Here is a 16,310-nt window from a genome sequence, read left to right as displayed (position 1 = left end):
AGATACATTTCAAATATTTAAAAGAGTTGGTGTAGAATTCAAATTTCAATTTAAAATTAGGATACAACTACAGAATAATCCTAATAGAAAACATATCACATCATGACCTCTTGTGTCCACTTTAGTAATTGTTAATTTAAGTTTGGGAACTCTTCTGTTTAAGTAAAGAAAAAACCAAAAATTAAAGGTGGTCTAAACCATACCACCATAAAATGGATACTCAAGAGAACAAAACAAAAGAGTTCGATCCCATTCCCATGAATCGTATGAATATAACTAAAGTACAAATGAGACATATGTACTTTTATAAAGTTTTGAACAGAAGAATTTACAAATTTTTAGTTTTATATACAATGCCTATAAGCAGTGGCATTGAACGTTTATTTACAACTTGACTTGATAATCCAACCTCAGAAAAGAATAACATTACAGATTTTGTTGGAACATATTTAACAAATCTCCTCTTTATCCAATGCCTCTTGAGCTTCCATTGATGGTTTCATGTAGATTTAGGCCAAAGAATCTCTAGAAGTAGGAGAAATCTCTTCGGTATGAGCAGTGGGAACATAAACTGCATTTACAAGAGCGCTGTTTCTTCGCCCATAGAAAATGTAAACAAGTACTCCGATGAACAGCCAAACCGATACACGAGCCCATGTCCCAGCTCTAAAACATTAGCAAGACAAACATGTTATATATACAGTAGTACAACTCATCCATTAGTATTTACAAATCTGGCGTAATGAATGATTCCTACTCACCCAAGGTTTACCAAGAGATACATGTTGATAAGAATGCAGACGATAGGCAAAAGTGGAACAAACGGGCAAATGAAGCCTGTGAAACGAAAGGGTTATAAGTTACATCTCTAACTTTCTGGTTTGTAGCCAAATGAAATGCTTATAACTACAAAACATTAGGCTGATTTGTTTTAGGAAAAGGGACATCAGTACCTCCAGAATGCCCAAAACTGTGTCTAGCATCATCTTGATCTAAGCAGCTCAGAACAATCAAACCGACGAGAAGGAACAATCCACCAACACCACATAGAGAATAACGGAGGAGTCTGTTGATAATTTGCATAAAAAGGAGATTAAGTATTCTAGTCAAACGCACAAATTTTGAATCCCAGTATCAGACATAAGTTCAAGTAAATAAACAGTTGATAAACTAACCCTGGCAAATGGAAGCTAGAGGCTGCATAGCTTAAAAGAAAGTTTCCAGTACAAGTGAACATAATGCTCCAACCAGCGAGTTTTCTCCTGTTTTCTTTGTTGAGAATCCCTACAGAATCAACAACATATGTGAACCTTTTGCTTATACCAGGACCAGAGATGATCAACAAACATAAAAAGTTCATGCACAATGTGAATAAATACTGATATAAGCTAGTTTGCAAAAAATGAATAGTAACTTACATCCTCCTTGAGCTTCTTGCTTCTCCAGAATTGAGGCATTAGTTTCGTAAAGTAAAGGTTGTGTACTTCTAATGGAAGTCTCAACGTGACTGGATGAGTTCTCTTCACCACTTTGGAAAGGAACAGAACAAATCCTCTCTTGAAGTGATGAGGGAAGAGGTACCTGATAAAAGCTTTGTTAGTTTAGTGCATAGCATTGTAACGAAGTTGGAGATTCCGGTTTGGCCATCGGAAGTTAGTTAGAGACTAACTTTAAATGAAGTATATTCTATAATGTTATTCTTAGATGAAATAAAGTAAAGAAGAAGTTTATGACTCCAAATCATATTATTACCTCATCTGGAGGAACATATCTGACTATCAACACCGAAACAGCAACCATTGTAAATGCAACAAGTGTCCCAACACTCACCTACACCAACAAAAGCTTGTCAAATTCTAGTTACAGGCTATGTGGTGCTTTCAGTACCGGACCAGGTAATTTTGTTGAATCAAAGTGTTTCCTAATTACCATTCCAGCCAGTTGCGAAACATCCATAAAGAAAGCTAAGTTTGCTGCACAACAACCAGTTATTACGGTACCATTTATAGGAACCTGTGTGCGTTGATTCACATTTGAGAAAAATGAAGGCAAGAGACCATCCCTAGCCATTGCCATCAGAATCCGCGGCTGAAAAAAGAAGGCTCTTTGGTGAAAAAGTAACAATTACTTAGCAAAAAGTATGGTACAAAAGGAATCCACAGAGCATCAATGTTTTCTTTCATGAACTATGTTTCTAGTTTACCTGAGGGAGAATGGAGCCCATTAACACAGAACAGAGAGCCATGACAGCACCTAAAGTTATCAAATATCTATAAGAGAAAAAAGGCAGGGGGAAAAACAAATCAAACTCTAAACAAGTCTTGTCAACGAACAGTATTACATCTTAACCAATTTATGGACTTACGCAGCCCATTGCATTCCATGACTAGAAAATGCGGAGGAGATTGGAGTGTCAGGGTCCATAGCATAATACGGCACCAAACCAACAATAACAACAGACACCATCATGTATAGCAAACAAGAAAGCAGGAGTGAAAGACCAATACCAAGCGGTAAATCCCGCTGGGGTTTTTTCACCTGCATATGAAACAGCAATGAAAAAGTATATCAACCAATGCATCCTTCAAATATGATGCTGCAACATTATATGATACGGACCTCCTCTGCCATACTTGCAACTGTATCAAACCCGATGTAAGCAAAAAAAACAGTAGCAGATCCAGTAAGCATTCCATCAACACCATATGGAAAATACCTAAGAAACAAAAACAATATACTCAATATATCTTTAACATTTCGATATGATGGTGGTAGCATAAGGACAGCTCAACTTACCCTGTTGGGAGTTCATAACCAACCCAACCAGTCTTAAAACACAGATAACTACCAACTACTATGACAAATAGCATGACAAAGACATTTGCTGTAGTTACGATTCCCTGAGCAAATGTGCTCTGCAGAGAAGAGATATTTCACTTTTAAAACCAAACAATTGAGTCTGTTCAAACGAGGTAACTGAAAAAATATAAAATATATACCTCCTTCACTCCAATGCATAAGAGCCCTGTGACAACTAACACTAGTACAGCAGCACACGGGTCAACAACAATATCTAGGCCAGGGATTTGATGACGAGATAATATTGAAGGTAGACTATCTTCACCACCAAAAATCATTGCCTATTATGTTATATTAGAATCTCATCACATGATAGCGAAACAATTTCCAAACGTACATGTAAAAATAACAGGACAAGTGAATAAATTGATAAACACAAAGATATCCAAAGCTTCACAAAAAGAAAAAAAAAAAAAATCCCCTTTATTGTTTTATCTATAAATGCCATTTCAAGATCTCAGATGAATCCTTGATAAGTGAGGTCATTGGCTTAAGAATCCTAGCTCAAACAAAACTAAGAATGCAAGAAAATGATCTTATAGATCTTTATAGTCTGTATTGAAATCCCTGCCAAGCAAAGTAATAGTTCTATGGAAAGAATGGGTCAGCGGCACACAACAATTCTAAACACAAGATAACACCACTCTTCAAGAAACAAAACAATGAATGTAACCGATGCAAGCCTAGAGCCATCAGTATGAAATGCAAGGAAGAGAAGATATCAATCAGTCAAAGGGTAAAAACCAGATTAGGAGATATGCCACGAGCAACTGTTGAACCACCAATTGTGTATTCCAGAATCAATGCCCAGCCAATCAACCACGCAACACTACAATAACAAGAATTCATAACCAAACGCAATGACTAAAAACATCGAATGACGAATGAAAGCCCGAGAAACCGCTAGATAACTAAATAAGCAAGTAAAAAATTTTACCCTTCCCCAATGCAAATGTAAGAATAATGATAGGCACTCCCAGCTGAAGGGAAACGACTAGAGAGTTCCGCATAACAAAAAGCCGAAAGGGCAGCTGAAATCCCAGCTATAAGGAAAGAAAAAGCAAGAGCAGGTCCTGAATGCTCCCTAGCTACTGTTCCCACAAGAATATAAACCCCTGCTCCAATCGTTGATCCAACACCTAAAATTGTAAACCAAACTCAAACTTAAGTGAATAACAAAGCCAAAACAAACACATACCCAAAGTTTCAATCTTTGAAGGTAACAGATGGAGTCATCTTCCAAAAGCTAAACAGAAACAGAGGAGAATACAAAGTCAACACACAAAAAGCTCCCATCTTTGAAACCCATCTTCAAATCAGATTACATTATAAGAAGATTCATCGACTAACTAAGAAACCCAGATTCCTTAAACATCATTGAATCAAGAGTCCAATGCAAAAAAAGTAAGATACCAATAGCAATCAAGTGAGGAAAGGTCAAAGCTTTGGCGAGCTGAGGATGAATCCCAGTTTCGCCATTTGAAGAAGAGTCGACTTGTTTCCTTCTGATTAAAGTTCTTAAGCAACCCCATGAATGGTCTCCACCACCACCTTCGTCTTGCGTATCCACCATAAAACCCATTACCACAACAACACTTACCAAAAATGCCCAAATATTCTTTGTTACTTGTTAGACATAAATAGGAATGTCTTTCTGAAACTAGTTTCAGCCATATAATTCTGAATATATAAAGAAAAAAAAATCTGAATATATTTTGGGATTTAAAAATTGACTAGTTGTTGTATGCTATGCTACTAGCCCTCGACAAAATATTCGTTAGATTCGGTTCGCTTCGATTCGATTCGAAAAATTCAAATATCTATAAAATATTGAACCGAAGCAAATATGAAAATGTAGTATTCGTGCAAATAACAAATATTGATTTTCTTAGTGCTGAATATCCGCTTCGCTTCGTATATTTATATATATGTATAAATATAAATCATTATATAATACATATATAATATGTGTATTTATAGATTTGGGTATATATCTTATAGGCCTATTATTCAAATTATTATATTTTGGTCCGTTGGGTGTTTTTGTTAAATGTTCTTCTTAAGCAAATAAAAATTTATTAGAAAAATCAAAATTAAAAATAAAATGTGAGAATTCTATGGACGGTGGTTACATTTTCTTCTTATTTTGAAAACATGTCAAACAAGAACCCCTAATATCTCATATTTTGCACTTTATATTTATGTACTATATGTTTTTAGTTTTCAAAAAATTAGATGGGTCGAAGCGAAGCGAAGTAAGTAATTCGCAAATATTACGAAAAATATTCGAATATTCGAAGTTCCGAATACTCGAAAATTTACGAATCGAAATAAATAGCAAAATCAACTATTCGGTCGAGGCGAAGCAAATAACAAATATCACAAATTTTCTGAATATTCGCTTCGTGCCCAGGGCTAGATGCTACGAGCCTTTCCCCATCGTAGCTAACAAACAAGATAATTAGATTGTGTGTATGTGTGGTTATGTGTTGGAGTATACTTCTACGTTTGAGAATTTTTTTTATTTTTTTTTAATCTATGTGTTTTAATGTCATTATATTATGCCACGAGGTTTAAGTTTTTGTAAAATAATTAATCTATTTCATTATAGAAAACCAAATATTGTTCTGAACAACATTTTTAGTTTTATTGATCCTTTTTATCATTTTGTTTACTATCAAAAGCTTTTAAACTTTCTGATGCACTAGTTGTAACAATACTATTTTTCTTTGAATATAATTTAACATTAAATTCAAAAAAAAATATTGTTCTAAAAAATGGTAAACATATTCATCACATATAGTAATATGAGAAATTTCCTTTGATAGGATGTTTTAAGTTTTTCTTTTAAAAATACCACCATTTGTTTTTTTTTCCAAAAATACCACAAAAGTTTTATTTTTCCAAAAAACCATAAACATAAGAAACTGAATTTTTAAGATGTAGAAATTTTTTTTAATGTTTGGAATGAGTATTTACATTTAGGTGTAGTTTTTAGGGGCATGGATTAGTGTTTAGGTTTTAGGAATTAGTTTTGAATGTTAAAAAATATAAGTTTCAGTGGTATTTTTAGAAAATAAACTTCATAATGGTATTTTAGTGGTATTTAAAAGAATTCCCCTACTAATATTATATATAATACTAATTGTTGATATGCGCTACGGCGTATGATCAATATTATATAATACACCTTCATAATGTCAATTCTTAAATCCCAAATATATAAGCTACGCGTTGGAAGTTTATAAAAAAAAAATTTAGATTTAGATTTTTTTTTTTTTTTTGCAACATTTGTTTTGTTGGTTTTTTATTGCTATCATTTTTTGTTATTCTATTTTTCATATGGGTATTTTTTAAAATTTATCTTAGTTTAGTATTTGAAATGATTATTGTTATTTGTTTAACTGTAAATTAGGCTCAATAGTAGGTATACAATCTTATATTTCAGAAGCCTTCAATTCTTGTAACCCTCACGGCCTCACAAACAGTTATAAATTATCAAGTTAAATAGCTCATTGTATGTATGTATTTAATTAGTTCATCTTGTATAAAAACAACATTATAGACTGACATAGATATAATTTTTTGCATTTCGATTGGCTCTCATATAATAGATATATTGGAGTGTGAATTGATTTTGAAGACATATCATAACTATTTTCTCCTCAATAATAGTCCTTTAAAAAGACGTCGTGTTGTTGTATGCACGTGAACAAAATTGAAGATTCACAAAACGACGTTGTTTTATGGTCGTTGTTTCGAGAGATGTTGAAATTGGCTAATTTCATATAATTGAGGTTGACAATTTGAAATTTTTGGTGAGTTTAGGTTGGTATTTGCATAGTGTCAAATTTTGGGTACTAAAAACTGTCAAGATAAATGAATGAATGAATTTTTAAAGAGTTTAATTTATTCATGTGCATTATTATTTTTTCAAGTTTTTGTAATTTATTGTAAACTCGTTAGACTACAATTCTTTCGTCATTATCTACTATGCACTCATTGCCTTTCTACATAAACTTTATTTTCACTTTCTATTGACTTACATATAACATATATTAGACTATTTTTATTTTCAAAACATATTATAACTATTTTATCTTTAATGATTATCTTTCAGTACTCAAATTTGGATTATAAGCATTTGATTCAATTTATGAAATATAAATTTGTTTTTTTCTTTCTGATCATGTTATAAACTAATATGTATTTCACTTTCAATTTTTTCATGTTTAAAATTTTATATATACAATTACATAATTTTTTTTATTCTATCATAAATTTAAAATTTACTTCCATTCTAAAATCCAGTAACATGTTTAATATTTTAAACTATAATCAGTTTAAAATAAAAGCTGAATTATATTATCACCACTAATAAAACATTATAAAATTACTTTTCTTATTTTATATAATTTAATTTTATTTATATAAGAGTTCTCTTAATTATAAGTAACATAAATATGCACTAAATACATATTTTAAATATATTTAAGTGTAAAAATAAAAATGTTGCTTAGGTGGATGCTTAGGTGGCATCATGAGAAGAGAGAAAAGTTAACTTTATATATATACTAAAATAGGACCCGCGCTACAGCGCGGGAGAATATTCTATCGTAATGTTAAAATAAAAATATACATAAATTATTCTAAATTGTTACATTTATAAATTATGCACATTTATAGTGTGTGTATTGATGGACTAATGTATAAACGATTTCATTTATAAAAGCAATATACATTCACACTCACGTTAATTTTTGGACGGACCAACCTGTGAAAGATTACATTCGTAGAAAAATATACATTTTTAGAAAATAAAAACTCACAAGATATTTTGAAGGGATTAACTTGTGAAAGATTGTTTTCATAAAACCAATATGCATTTGTAATACAAAAACATTAATTCACAATGTCTGTTTTGAAGGACCAATCCGTAAAATATTGCATTATGGGTTTAATGTAAATGACATTATGAAAAGTGGACTGTTGATATTGTTGTTAGATGTTTTAGTATTGTTTTTTATTTTGGGTTAAATGGTGCATGTAAAAAGTAGTTAGAAATTGAGGAAGATTAACAAATATATTGTATTATATAGTTCAATTTGACCATTTTTGTAATAGTTAAAGGTTGAGGAAAGTTAACAAATATATTGTACAAGCAGTTGACCCGCGCTCTGCGCGGGATGTTTATAATTTTGTTTTGTTGATTTTTTATTCGTATTGAGATATTTTATTATTATTTTTAATTGATTTTCAAAAAATATTATAATTATTTTCTCTTTAATTATTATCTTTAAATTTATTAAATAAGTAACATAAATATGCACAAAATAAATGTTTTAAATTTATTTTAATGTTTAAACAAAAATGTGGCTTAGGTGGATGCTTAGGTGGCATCATGAGAAGAGAGAAAAAGCTAACTTTATATATATAGATTTCTACTTAATTATAACTAACATAAATATGCACTAAATACATATTTTAAATATATTTAAGTGTAAAAATAAAAATGTTGCTTAGGTAGATGCTTAGGTGGCATCATGAGAAGAGAGAAAAGTTAACTTTATACACTACTAGCAGTTGACCCGCGCTCCGCGCGGGAGGTTTATAATTTTGTTTCGTTGATTTTTTATTTATTTATATTGTGATATTTTATTATTTTTTTAATTGATTTTCAAAAAATATTATAATTATTTTCTCTTTAATTATTATCTTTCAATACTCAAATTTGGATTAAAAGCAGTTGATTCAATTTATGAAATATCATTTTTTTTCTTTTTGATCATGTAATAAACTAATATTTCACTTTCATGTTTTTTTTCCTCTTTATAATTTTATATATACAATTACATAAATGTTGTTTTAGTCTACTATAAATTTAAATTTTACTTCCATTCTAAAACTCAGTAACATATTTAAAATATTAAATTATGATCAATTTAAAATGAAAGTTGAATTATATTATTACCACTAATAAAAAATTAAAGTATTGTTTTTCTTATTTTAACATTTCATTTTTTTACATAATTTATTTTTATTTATATAAACTTTCTATTAATTAAATAAGTAACATAAATATGCACTAAATGAATGTTTTAAATTTATTTTAATGTTTAAACAAAAATGTGGCTTAGGTGGATGCTTAGGTGGCATCATGAGAAGAGAGAAAAAGCTAACTTTATATATATAGATATATATTTCTATTAATTATAAGTAACATAAATATGCACTAAATACATATTTTAAATATATTTAAGTGTAAAAATAAAAATGTTGCTTAGGTGGCATCATGAGAAAAGAGAAAAGTTAACTTTATATATATATATATATATGTACTAGTTGTTGACCCGCGCTTTGCGCCGAAGGTTTATATCTTTTTTTATATTTTGACTTTTCTTTGGTTTTGTTTATTAGTTTTTAATAGTATTTTTATTACTATTATTTTTTGTTATTATATTTTTCATATGGGTTGTTTTTAAAAGTTTATATTAGTTTAGTCTTTGAAATGTTTATTGTTATTTGTTTAACGGTAAATTATGCTGAATAGTAGGTGGACAACCTTATATTTCAGGAGCCTTTAATTCTTGTAACCTTAGAAACTATTATAAATTATCAAATTGTATAGCTCACCGCATGTATACATTTAATCAGTTCATCTTGTAGTAAACAACCATTATAGAGTGATCTATATATAATTTTTTGCATCTCTATCGGCTCATATAATAGATATATTGAAGTGTGAATTGATTTTGAAAACATATCATAACTATTTCTTCTTAATAATCGTCATTTACAAAGACATCGTTCTGTTGTGTGCAGGTGAATAAAATCGAAGATTCACAAAACGACGTTGTTTTACTCACCTCTAACACCTCGTCATTGTCACCCTGCCATTTGACTCATCACCGTTAAATAGTCATTTATTCGAGAGATGTTGAAATCGACTAATTTCATATAACCGAGGTTGGCAATTTAATTTTTTAATGTGTTTAGGTTGGTATTTGCATGGTATCAAAGTTTGGATATTAAAGAACTGTTGAATGAATAAACGAATGAGATTTCAAAGATTTTAATTTAGTCATGTGCCTTATTATCTTTTCAAGTTTTAGTAATTTATTTTAAACACTTTTAACTACAATTCTTTTGTTATTATCTATTATGGATTTATTGTCTTTCAACATCTACTTTAATTTTACCTTCTATTAGCTCACATATTATAACATATATTAGACTATAAATTGATTTATTTTACATAATTTATTTTTTATTTATATGATTTTTTATTAATTATAAGTAACATATATATGCACTAAATGAATATTTTATTTTTAAAAAATAAAATATTGTTTAAGTGGAATAATTTAAAGAGAGAAAAGCTAACATTATATACACGGAGATATATATATATTATTTCTTTTTACTAACTAAAAACCGAGATATACCATGCCAATCGCTCTCCAATTTAAATTTCTTAATTCTCTTTTCTTCTTATTGTTCAGAAAAGTCTCTTTTCTTCTTACATCAGCTATTAATATAATATCTTTAGAATTTAATTATTAATATATCTGGTCTCTTTCAAAAAAATACGTATATAGTATAATTATTTTCTTTTACTAATTAAAGGTATGTACTATGTACCATGCCATATAATCACCATTTTAAGACCTTTAATTAACTTTCTTTTCTACTGGTACATGATTGATTAACCAGCCCCGTCCACATCCCACAATCATCTTTCTTGCTAAAACCGGCCGTCAATAATTTGTTTTGTCGATGGTCAACACCATTTTTTTGTATTTCATATCAAGATTATGCAATGATCACTAGCATTAATAATAATAAATACGATAACAACATTGATAATAGTAAAAAAAAATGAAAGGTCGGTTTGAGAAAGTGACGAAACTATGCAATGATCACTAGCATTAATAATAATATATACGATAACGACATTGATGATAATGAAAAAAAAAGAATTGAAGTCGGTTTGAGAAAGTGACGAAACTGTGCAATGAGAAGAATTAATAATGATCATATATATAATACATGTTTTATCTAAATTCTTGGACTTGTTGCGTAAAGAGATGAAAGACGTTTCATTACATACCTCTATGACCAATCTTGTATTTGCATTTTAAGGGTTTTGGGGATGATGATGTCTAAAATGGGGCAGTTTTATCACGGCTGAAATGTAATCCATTAAAAGGGATTTGAAGTACTGGAAAAAAAAAACTTACAAATATGGTAAGGCAGCTTTTTCTTATTTTCTAGATAAGACAACGATATGTAAATTAGCACATTTTTGGGTGGGTAGGGAGATAACAAATGAATACAAATTGATGGATGGTTTCCGTCTAAATTATGCACTTTCAAGAATTCTTCCACGGGAAAACCTTTCTATGTAAGCGTTTCCCATAAAAAGGCATAAAGCCTTAATTGAAACCTAAGGCAATAGTAACATAATCAGATATAAACTTTATCAACCAATAAAGTTTTCTAAACCATGAAAAACAAGCTTTATGGGTCATGAAATAATATTTTGATAAAAAAATATGGATAACTAACATGAGTTATTATTATCCAATGAACGATGCTTTTTCTCGAGATTACGTTAATGTGACTTGTAGTAAATAGTCTGTTTTAAAATTTGCTGAGTTATTTTAAGAAGTCAAATATGAAGCTTGATTTTGTTTATAAATCACTTGATGAAGCATGTATAATAATTAAATAAAAGTTAGTGTCACTCTCAACTTCTGCAATAAATTATCTTATATGTATGGTAAAAGAAAAAAACTCTATTGTTGTTGCACAAAAAAAGAACAAAAAGAACAAAACTCTATTGCGAGGAGAGTAAGATCTTCATCATTGGCGAGAAATTACCAACTCATCATTTGAAAAATTACAAACTCTTCATTTGACAAAATTCACTTGTCGTGACTCGTGAGATGTCATTTACCAATATTGAAAATTTTGATATTGTTTTGCGTTTATCTTATTTAGTTATTTTTCTATATAAGTCATTAAAAACCAAAGATAAAATATATGAAATTTTTTTTTAAAGTCAGTTTTCTTTTAAACTCTTGATTGGGACCTATCATGTACTCTTCTGTTTGGCTTTCTTTGAAGACTAGATGATTTCCTATTAATTCTCCACATGTTGGAGATGGTGTAGTCTCCAATCTCAAATTTTTCTTTCAGTTTAGAGAAAATTCATAAAAATTATACCTTTGGTCTATTACACCCAAACATGCTACAATTTGGCCGACGATTTAGAAAAACTAATGTTGCTTTCACTCTTTGTGATGGACTACAAGAAAAAACGAGTTTGGACTTGTTGACTATTGGGTTTTCATAGATGCAATCATGCAAATAAGTTTATTAGTCGTAACGCGGGGAGAGGAAGATTAGTTGGAAATATAGCAACTTGCCTTCACCAACCATGTTCATTTTAAATGCTACATTTATTTTTTATATATTATGTATCAAAATATAAAAGTCTCTCTTATCTATCTAGTTTCAGATCATTTCTTTTAATTCTTTATTCAAGATAAAGAAGAGCCAATGGCGATGAAGAGAACATCACATGTTCTTCTACTACATCTTCTGCTTTGCTTGATGTTTGTGATTGGTCTTGTACAAGCTAGTATACCAGGTTAGTTTGAAATCTTTCATGGTTTTGAAAATGAAAATCTTATAATTTGTGAGAGGAGAGTTTAAAGGAAATGTAAAAGAAAAGATTTTAGTTGAATCAATATAACCGCGATTACGAAGAGAAATATAAGCATACGATTTATCGAGTTTTCTTTAGTCGATCGATTAGGAAAATAAAGTTGTTTTAAGAACCAAAAGCTTAACAATTAATCGCACAACGACATTGATATATCGGTTTTATTTTAGATTTCCTTCAAATTGTACATGGAATAAGCTAATTACTATCATTGATATAAAGATATCTTGGTTATGAAATAGGTGGCGATATGGGTCCAGAAATATATACTCCACCATCAGGATCATGTGGAACACCTATTGCCAAATATGCTTCATCCCAAGTACTAGTCAAGAGACCACCACCATGTAGACGTCCTCGACTTGGAAACCAAGAAGATGTGACCGACACCACACGATCTTGAAATATAAGAACAATATATATGTGAATATGTGATGTTGTTTAAAGATTGTCAAAGTGATATATACATTGAGTGACTCCAATCTCGGTCACTACCAATATTTTCACTAAAATCTATTTATTCAATATTTTTTATAGCTTTAGACCAATTAAAAAGAATTATACATTCAATGTCGTTGGGGTAGAATTCTAAATGCAACTTACTTCAGATATTAAACAAATTTAATTAAGTAGAAAGTGTTTGCAATTTTGAACTTCTAAAGATTTTCGGAAGTTACACGAGGATAAATTCCAATAACCTCGGCCATTACAAATATTTTAACTCTACTGATTATTATATATTTTTTAAAGACTTTAAATATATTTAATAGAGTAATAGAAAAAACTATAGATACCAAACAAAATTAGGAGAATTTACAGTCACAATTATTTTATAGAAAAAACAAATCAAATAAAAATGTTATTTGCGTGATTAGATGTTTAGATGCAAATAAAAAAATATCAAGATACAAAAATTCGAACTTCAAAGAGAGCTAATCTAGTGAATTTGTTCCCATCTTCTTACAAATTCATTGTGCTAACTCTAGATCATATAATAAGATAAAGAATTAATTCGAGCATTGGAGGCTAAAAATTGTATGTACCTATAGCAAATAGATAAACTAGGTTTAGCTTGAGAAGTAGAAAGTTAGGTTTTTCATTGGCAGAGATAAATTTGACATAGACCCTAAACTGCATAGTTTAACATACAACGAAGAAGAAATTGTATACTCTGAAGAATACAACATATAGACCTAAACTGCCTAGTTAAATATGCGTTGAAGAAATAACACTAAACTCTAAAGGATACAACAAATGCATAAAACCCAAACTATCAAGTTAAAAGCACGTCGAAGAAAGTACAAAATATACTCGAAAAAAATATTTTATGGAATCGAAACGACCATAAACACAGAGGATGTAACCATAAACAACGCTGACTTAGACTTAAACAACTTATTAACAAGAATAATATCATATTCATGGAACTTTAAGTAAGGATTTTGATGATTTATCGTTTGTGACGACAACAAAATAATGACCAGTTTTACTATAATATATATATATATATATATATATATATATATATATATACAAAGTTATATTTTTTCTCTTCTCCTTCGGCCACGTCAGTGCCACATCAACTGCCACATTATTGTACATTTTTTTTAACTTTTTACATTGGTTTAAAATCACAACACTTTATTTTTTTAACCTTTAATACTCTATGCCATTTTATCTTTTTTCCACATCATAATTTAGCATTTAGTTATTTTTATACTTAAAAGTGGGTTTAAGAAAAAAAAAAGTAATATAATAAAAAAATTCTATGGCAAAATTAAATAAAACAAGTATATATCTACAGAGTATTGAAAATGATGAATTTTCATATAAAATTAATTATATATAAATAACTGAGTTTGAAATTATTAGGGTGAAAAAAATATATTAGAAATCTTAATGACCACTAAAAACTTAACACATGGCAAAGAATACTCAACTCAATTAAAATTTGAAAACACCCGACCCGTTTTTTTTTTAAAAAAAAATTATTAACTAATAGTCTCATACCCACTAATTAATCTAACCGAATTAACTCAATAATAACTCATCATGCACAGCGGAAACATATAAAATCAACACCAATTAATCATCATTAATTAACCAATTATTCAATAACCACAATTTACACCAGCAACCTAGCATGCCTCTAAACCATGTTCCAACAACAATTAAACATATTCATAAACATAACCACCGAGACCCTAGATCATCCTCCTCTCCTCGCCATGATTCCACAAATCACACTATACCTGCACAACAAACACAATGAGATGCGTGAGTATTATCACAAATACTCAGTGAAGCGATCCTCCCATCTACTGAGCTATACACACAAGCATATTAAACCAATCTTAAATGCATTAGATTAACCAAAACAAACAAACCAGGCATAAAAAGACACGAATTACACGCTGTCCAGATTTACGGTTCAGAAATTTGGTGTCGAGCGACACCGACCCTGCAAAAACCCTGAAATCGCCTCTCAACTCCCCAGAGAACAAATCCATCACCTCCAAAGCTCCAGCCATGAGCCCTAACACTCAAACATACAATAACAACAATCAAAACACACAAACATGGCCATATAAAACAAATCCAGCCATCCAAATCAATTAAACACATATAAGAAGGGTTAAACATGCTTAGATCAGCCATAGTCACGCACTCACCTCTAAAACAAGAAGGAACAGCAACGAAACAGGGACTAGCAAGGGTGAAACAACCTCCACAGACACCAAACACCACGGATCTAACCTCCTCTAGCCTTGAACCACCAAAAACAAGCTTCAAACTCACCAAACACTCACTCAAAGGCACCAAATGATCAACTCACACTCTCTGCTCTATTCTTAGCTTCTAAAAGCGGCTGAAAAGAGAACAAGGACGACCTTTTCTCTTGTAAAGCGTCATTTAGGGTTAATCCCAAACCAACCCCAAGCAAACCGCAATTAAAATCGAACCCATCCAAACCAAAAATTGTTGGTGTCGAGCGACACCCTCCCTTGGTGTCGATCGACACCACCTATTTTTGAACACGGGCATTAAAGGGTGAGGACCTGGGTTCGAGGAACGTCAGGCGCACCAATAACCTATCTGGTGGGCCAGGAGGGCATGTGGGCCAGGAGAGTGCCTACATGCGCAGATTGGGCCCACATGAGAGAGGTTAGATTCGATGCGTTGCAACGCTGTAAGGATGCCATGTGGCGAGGTGTGCCACATGGCGGATGATCCCACATGGCGGGTTGTTACAAAATTCATGGTGTTATAATTTAGGGAATATGATCTATAATGCCAGTTTTACACCCAAAAAAATTGGAACTGCCGGTTTTCTTTTGGTCTTCTATGCAATGTCATACACAGTGAAAAAGCTGTCGGAGAATAGACAAAAATACCCTCTGCCAAAGAGAGAGCATTTTGCACGGTTTTTAAAAACTTGAGCAGATGGGACATTATTTTCGGCAACTACATGGAGCATTAATTGGTGACAATGTAAGATATACCCATAGGATAATTGATTTAGGCTATGAATGGAAGTGCAGATAAAATACAGTTCTACTGTATGAGCAGGAGAACTGCACATTTATTCCCATTCACCTTTTAAATTTAATTATAAAGCAATTCAATTTTTAAAACAATAAAATATTATTGAACTGCATGCAGTTCAAAAAAACAAGATCTGCCACCTACATGAGTCATTCACCTATTAGGGAGTGGTATA

General features: G+C 30.7%; 2 protein-coding genes across 2 annotated transcripts; one reads left to right on the top strand and one right to left on the bottom strand.

Annotated features, from left to right (window-relative positions):
* Positions 1-282: 282 nt before the first annotated feature.
* LOC17878612 (cationic amino acid transporter 3, mitochondrial) lies at positions 283-4,500 on the bottom strand. The gene is made up of 15 exons (XM_006283252.2): positions 4,273-4,500; positions 3,797-3,998; positions 3,604-3,688; positions 3,000-3,140; positions 2,797-2,915; positions 2,620-2,716; positions 2,366-2,538; positions 2,204-2,270; positions 1,930-2,088; positions 1,753-1,830; positions 1,419-1,581; positions 1,176-1,284; positions 954-1,066; positions 762-837; positions 283-666 (listed from the first exon to the last, which is right to left on the bottom strand). The coding sequence occupies exons 1-15, from the start codon at positions 4,439-4,441 to the stop codon at positions 510-512; spliced, it is 1,908 nt and encodes a 635-aa protein (XP_006283314.1). The 5' UTR covers positions 4,442-4,500; the 3' UTR covers positions 283-509.
* Positions 4,501-12,396: 7,896 nt separating this feature from the next.
* Positions 12,397-13,125, top strand: LOC17879416. The gene is made up of 2 exons (XM_006282420.2): positions 12,397-12,514; positions 12,832-13,125. The coding sequence occupies exons 1-2, from the start codon at positions 12,424-12,426 to the stop codon at positions 12,990-12,992; spliced, it is 252 nt and encodes an 83-aa protein (XP_006282482.1). The 5' UTR covers positions 12,397-12,423; the 3' UTR covers positions 12,993-13,125.
* The last annotated feature ends 3,185 nt before the right edge of the window (positions 13,126-16,310 follow it).

Source organism: Capsella rubella, unplaced genomic scaffold (assembly GCF_000375325.1).
Source record: "Capsella rubella cultivar Monte Gargano unplaced genomic scaffold, Caprub1_0 scaffold_7, whole genome shotgun sequence".
Lineage (NCBI taxonomy): Eukaryota > Viridiplantae > Streptophyta > Magnoliopsida > Brassicales > Brassicaceae > Capsella > Capsella rubella.
Note: the sequence above shows the minus strand (reverse complement) of the source record. Positions and strands in the feature narration are given on the sequence as shown.

Excerpts from the sequence above, each read along its gene's own strand:
- LOC17878612 (XM_006283252.2), bottom strand. The coding sequence starts at position 4,441 with ATGGGTTTTATGGTGGATACGCAAGACGAAGGTGGTGGTGGAGACCAT. Across the intron at positions 1,582-1,752 it reads GATATGTTCCTCCAGATGAG|GTACCTCTTCCCTCATCACT; the intron begins GTAATAATATGA and ends AGCTTTTATCAG. Across the intron at positions 1,285-1,418 it reads GCAAGAAGCTCAAGGAGGAT|GGATTCTCAACAAAGAAAAC; the intron begins GTAAGTTACTAT and ends TTGATTCTGTAG.
- LOC17879416 (XM_006282420.2), top strand. The coding sequence starts at position 12,424 with ATGGCGATGAAGAGAACATCACATGTTCTTCTACTACATCTTCTGCTT. Across the intron at positions 12,515-12,831 it reads TGTACAAGCTAGTATACCAG|GTGGCGATATGGGTCCAGAA; the intron begins GTTAGTTTGAAA and ends GTTATGAAATAG.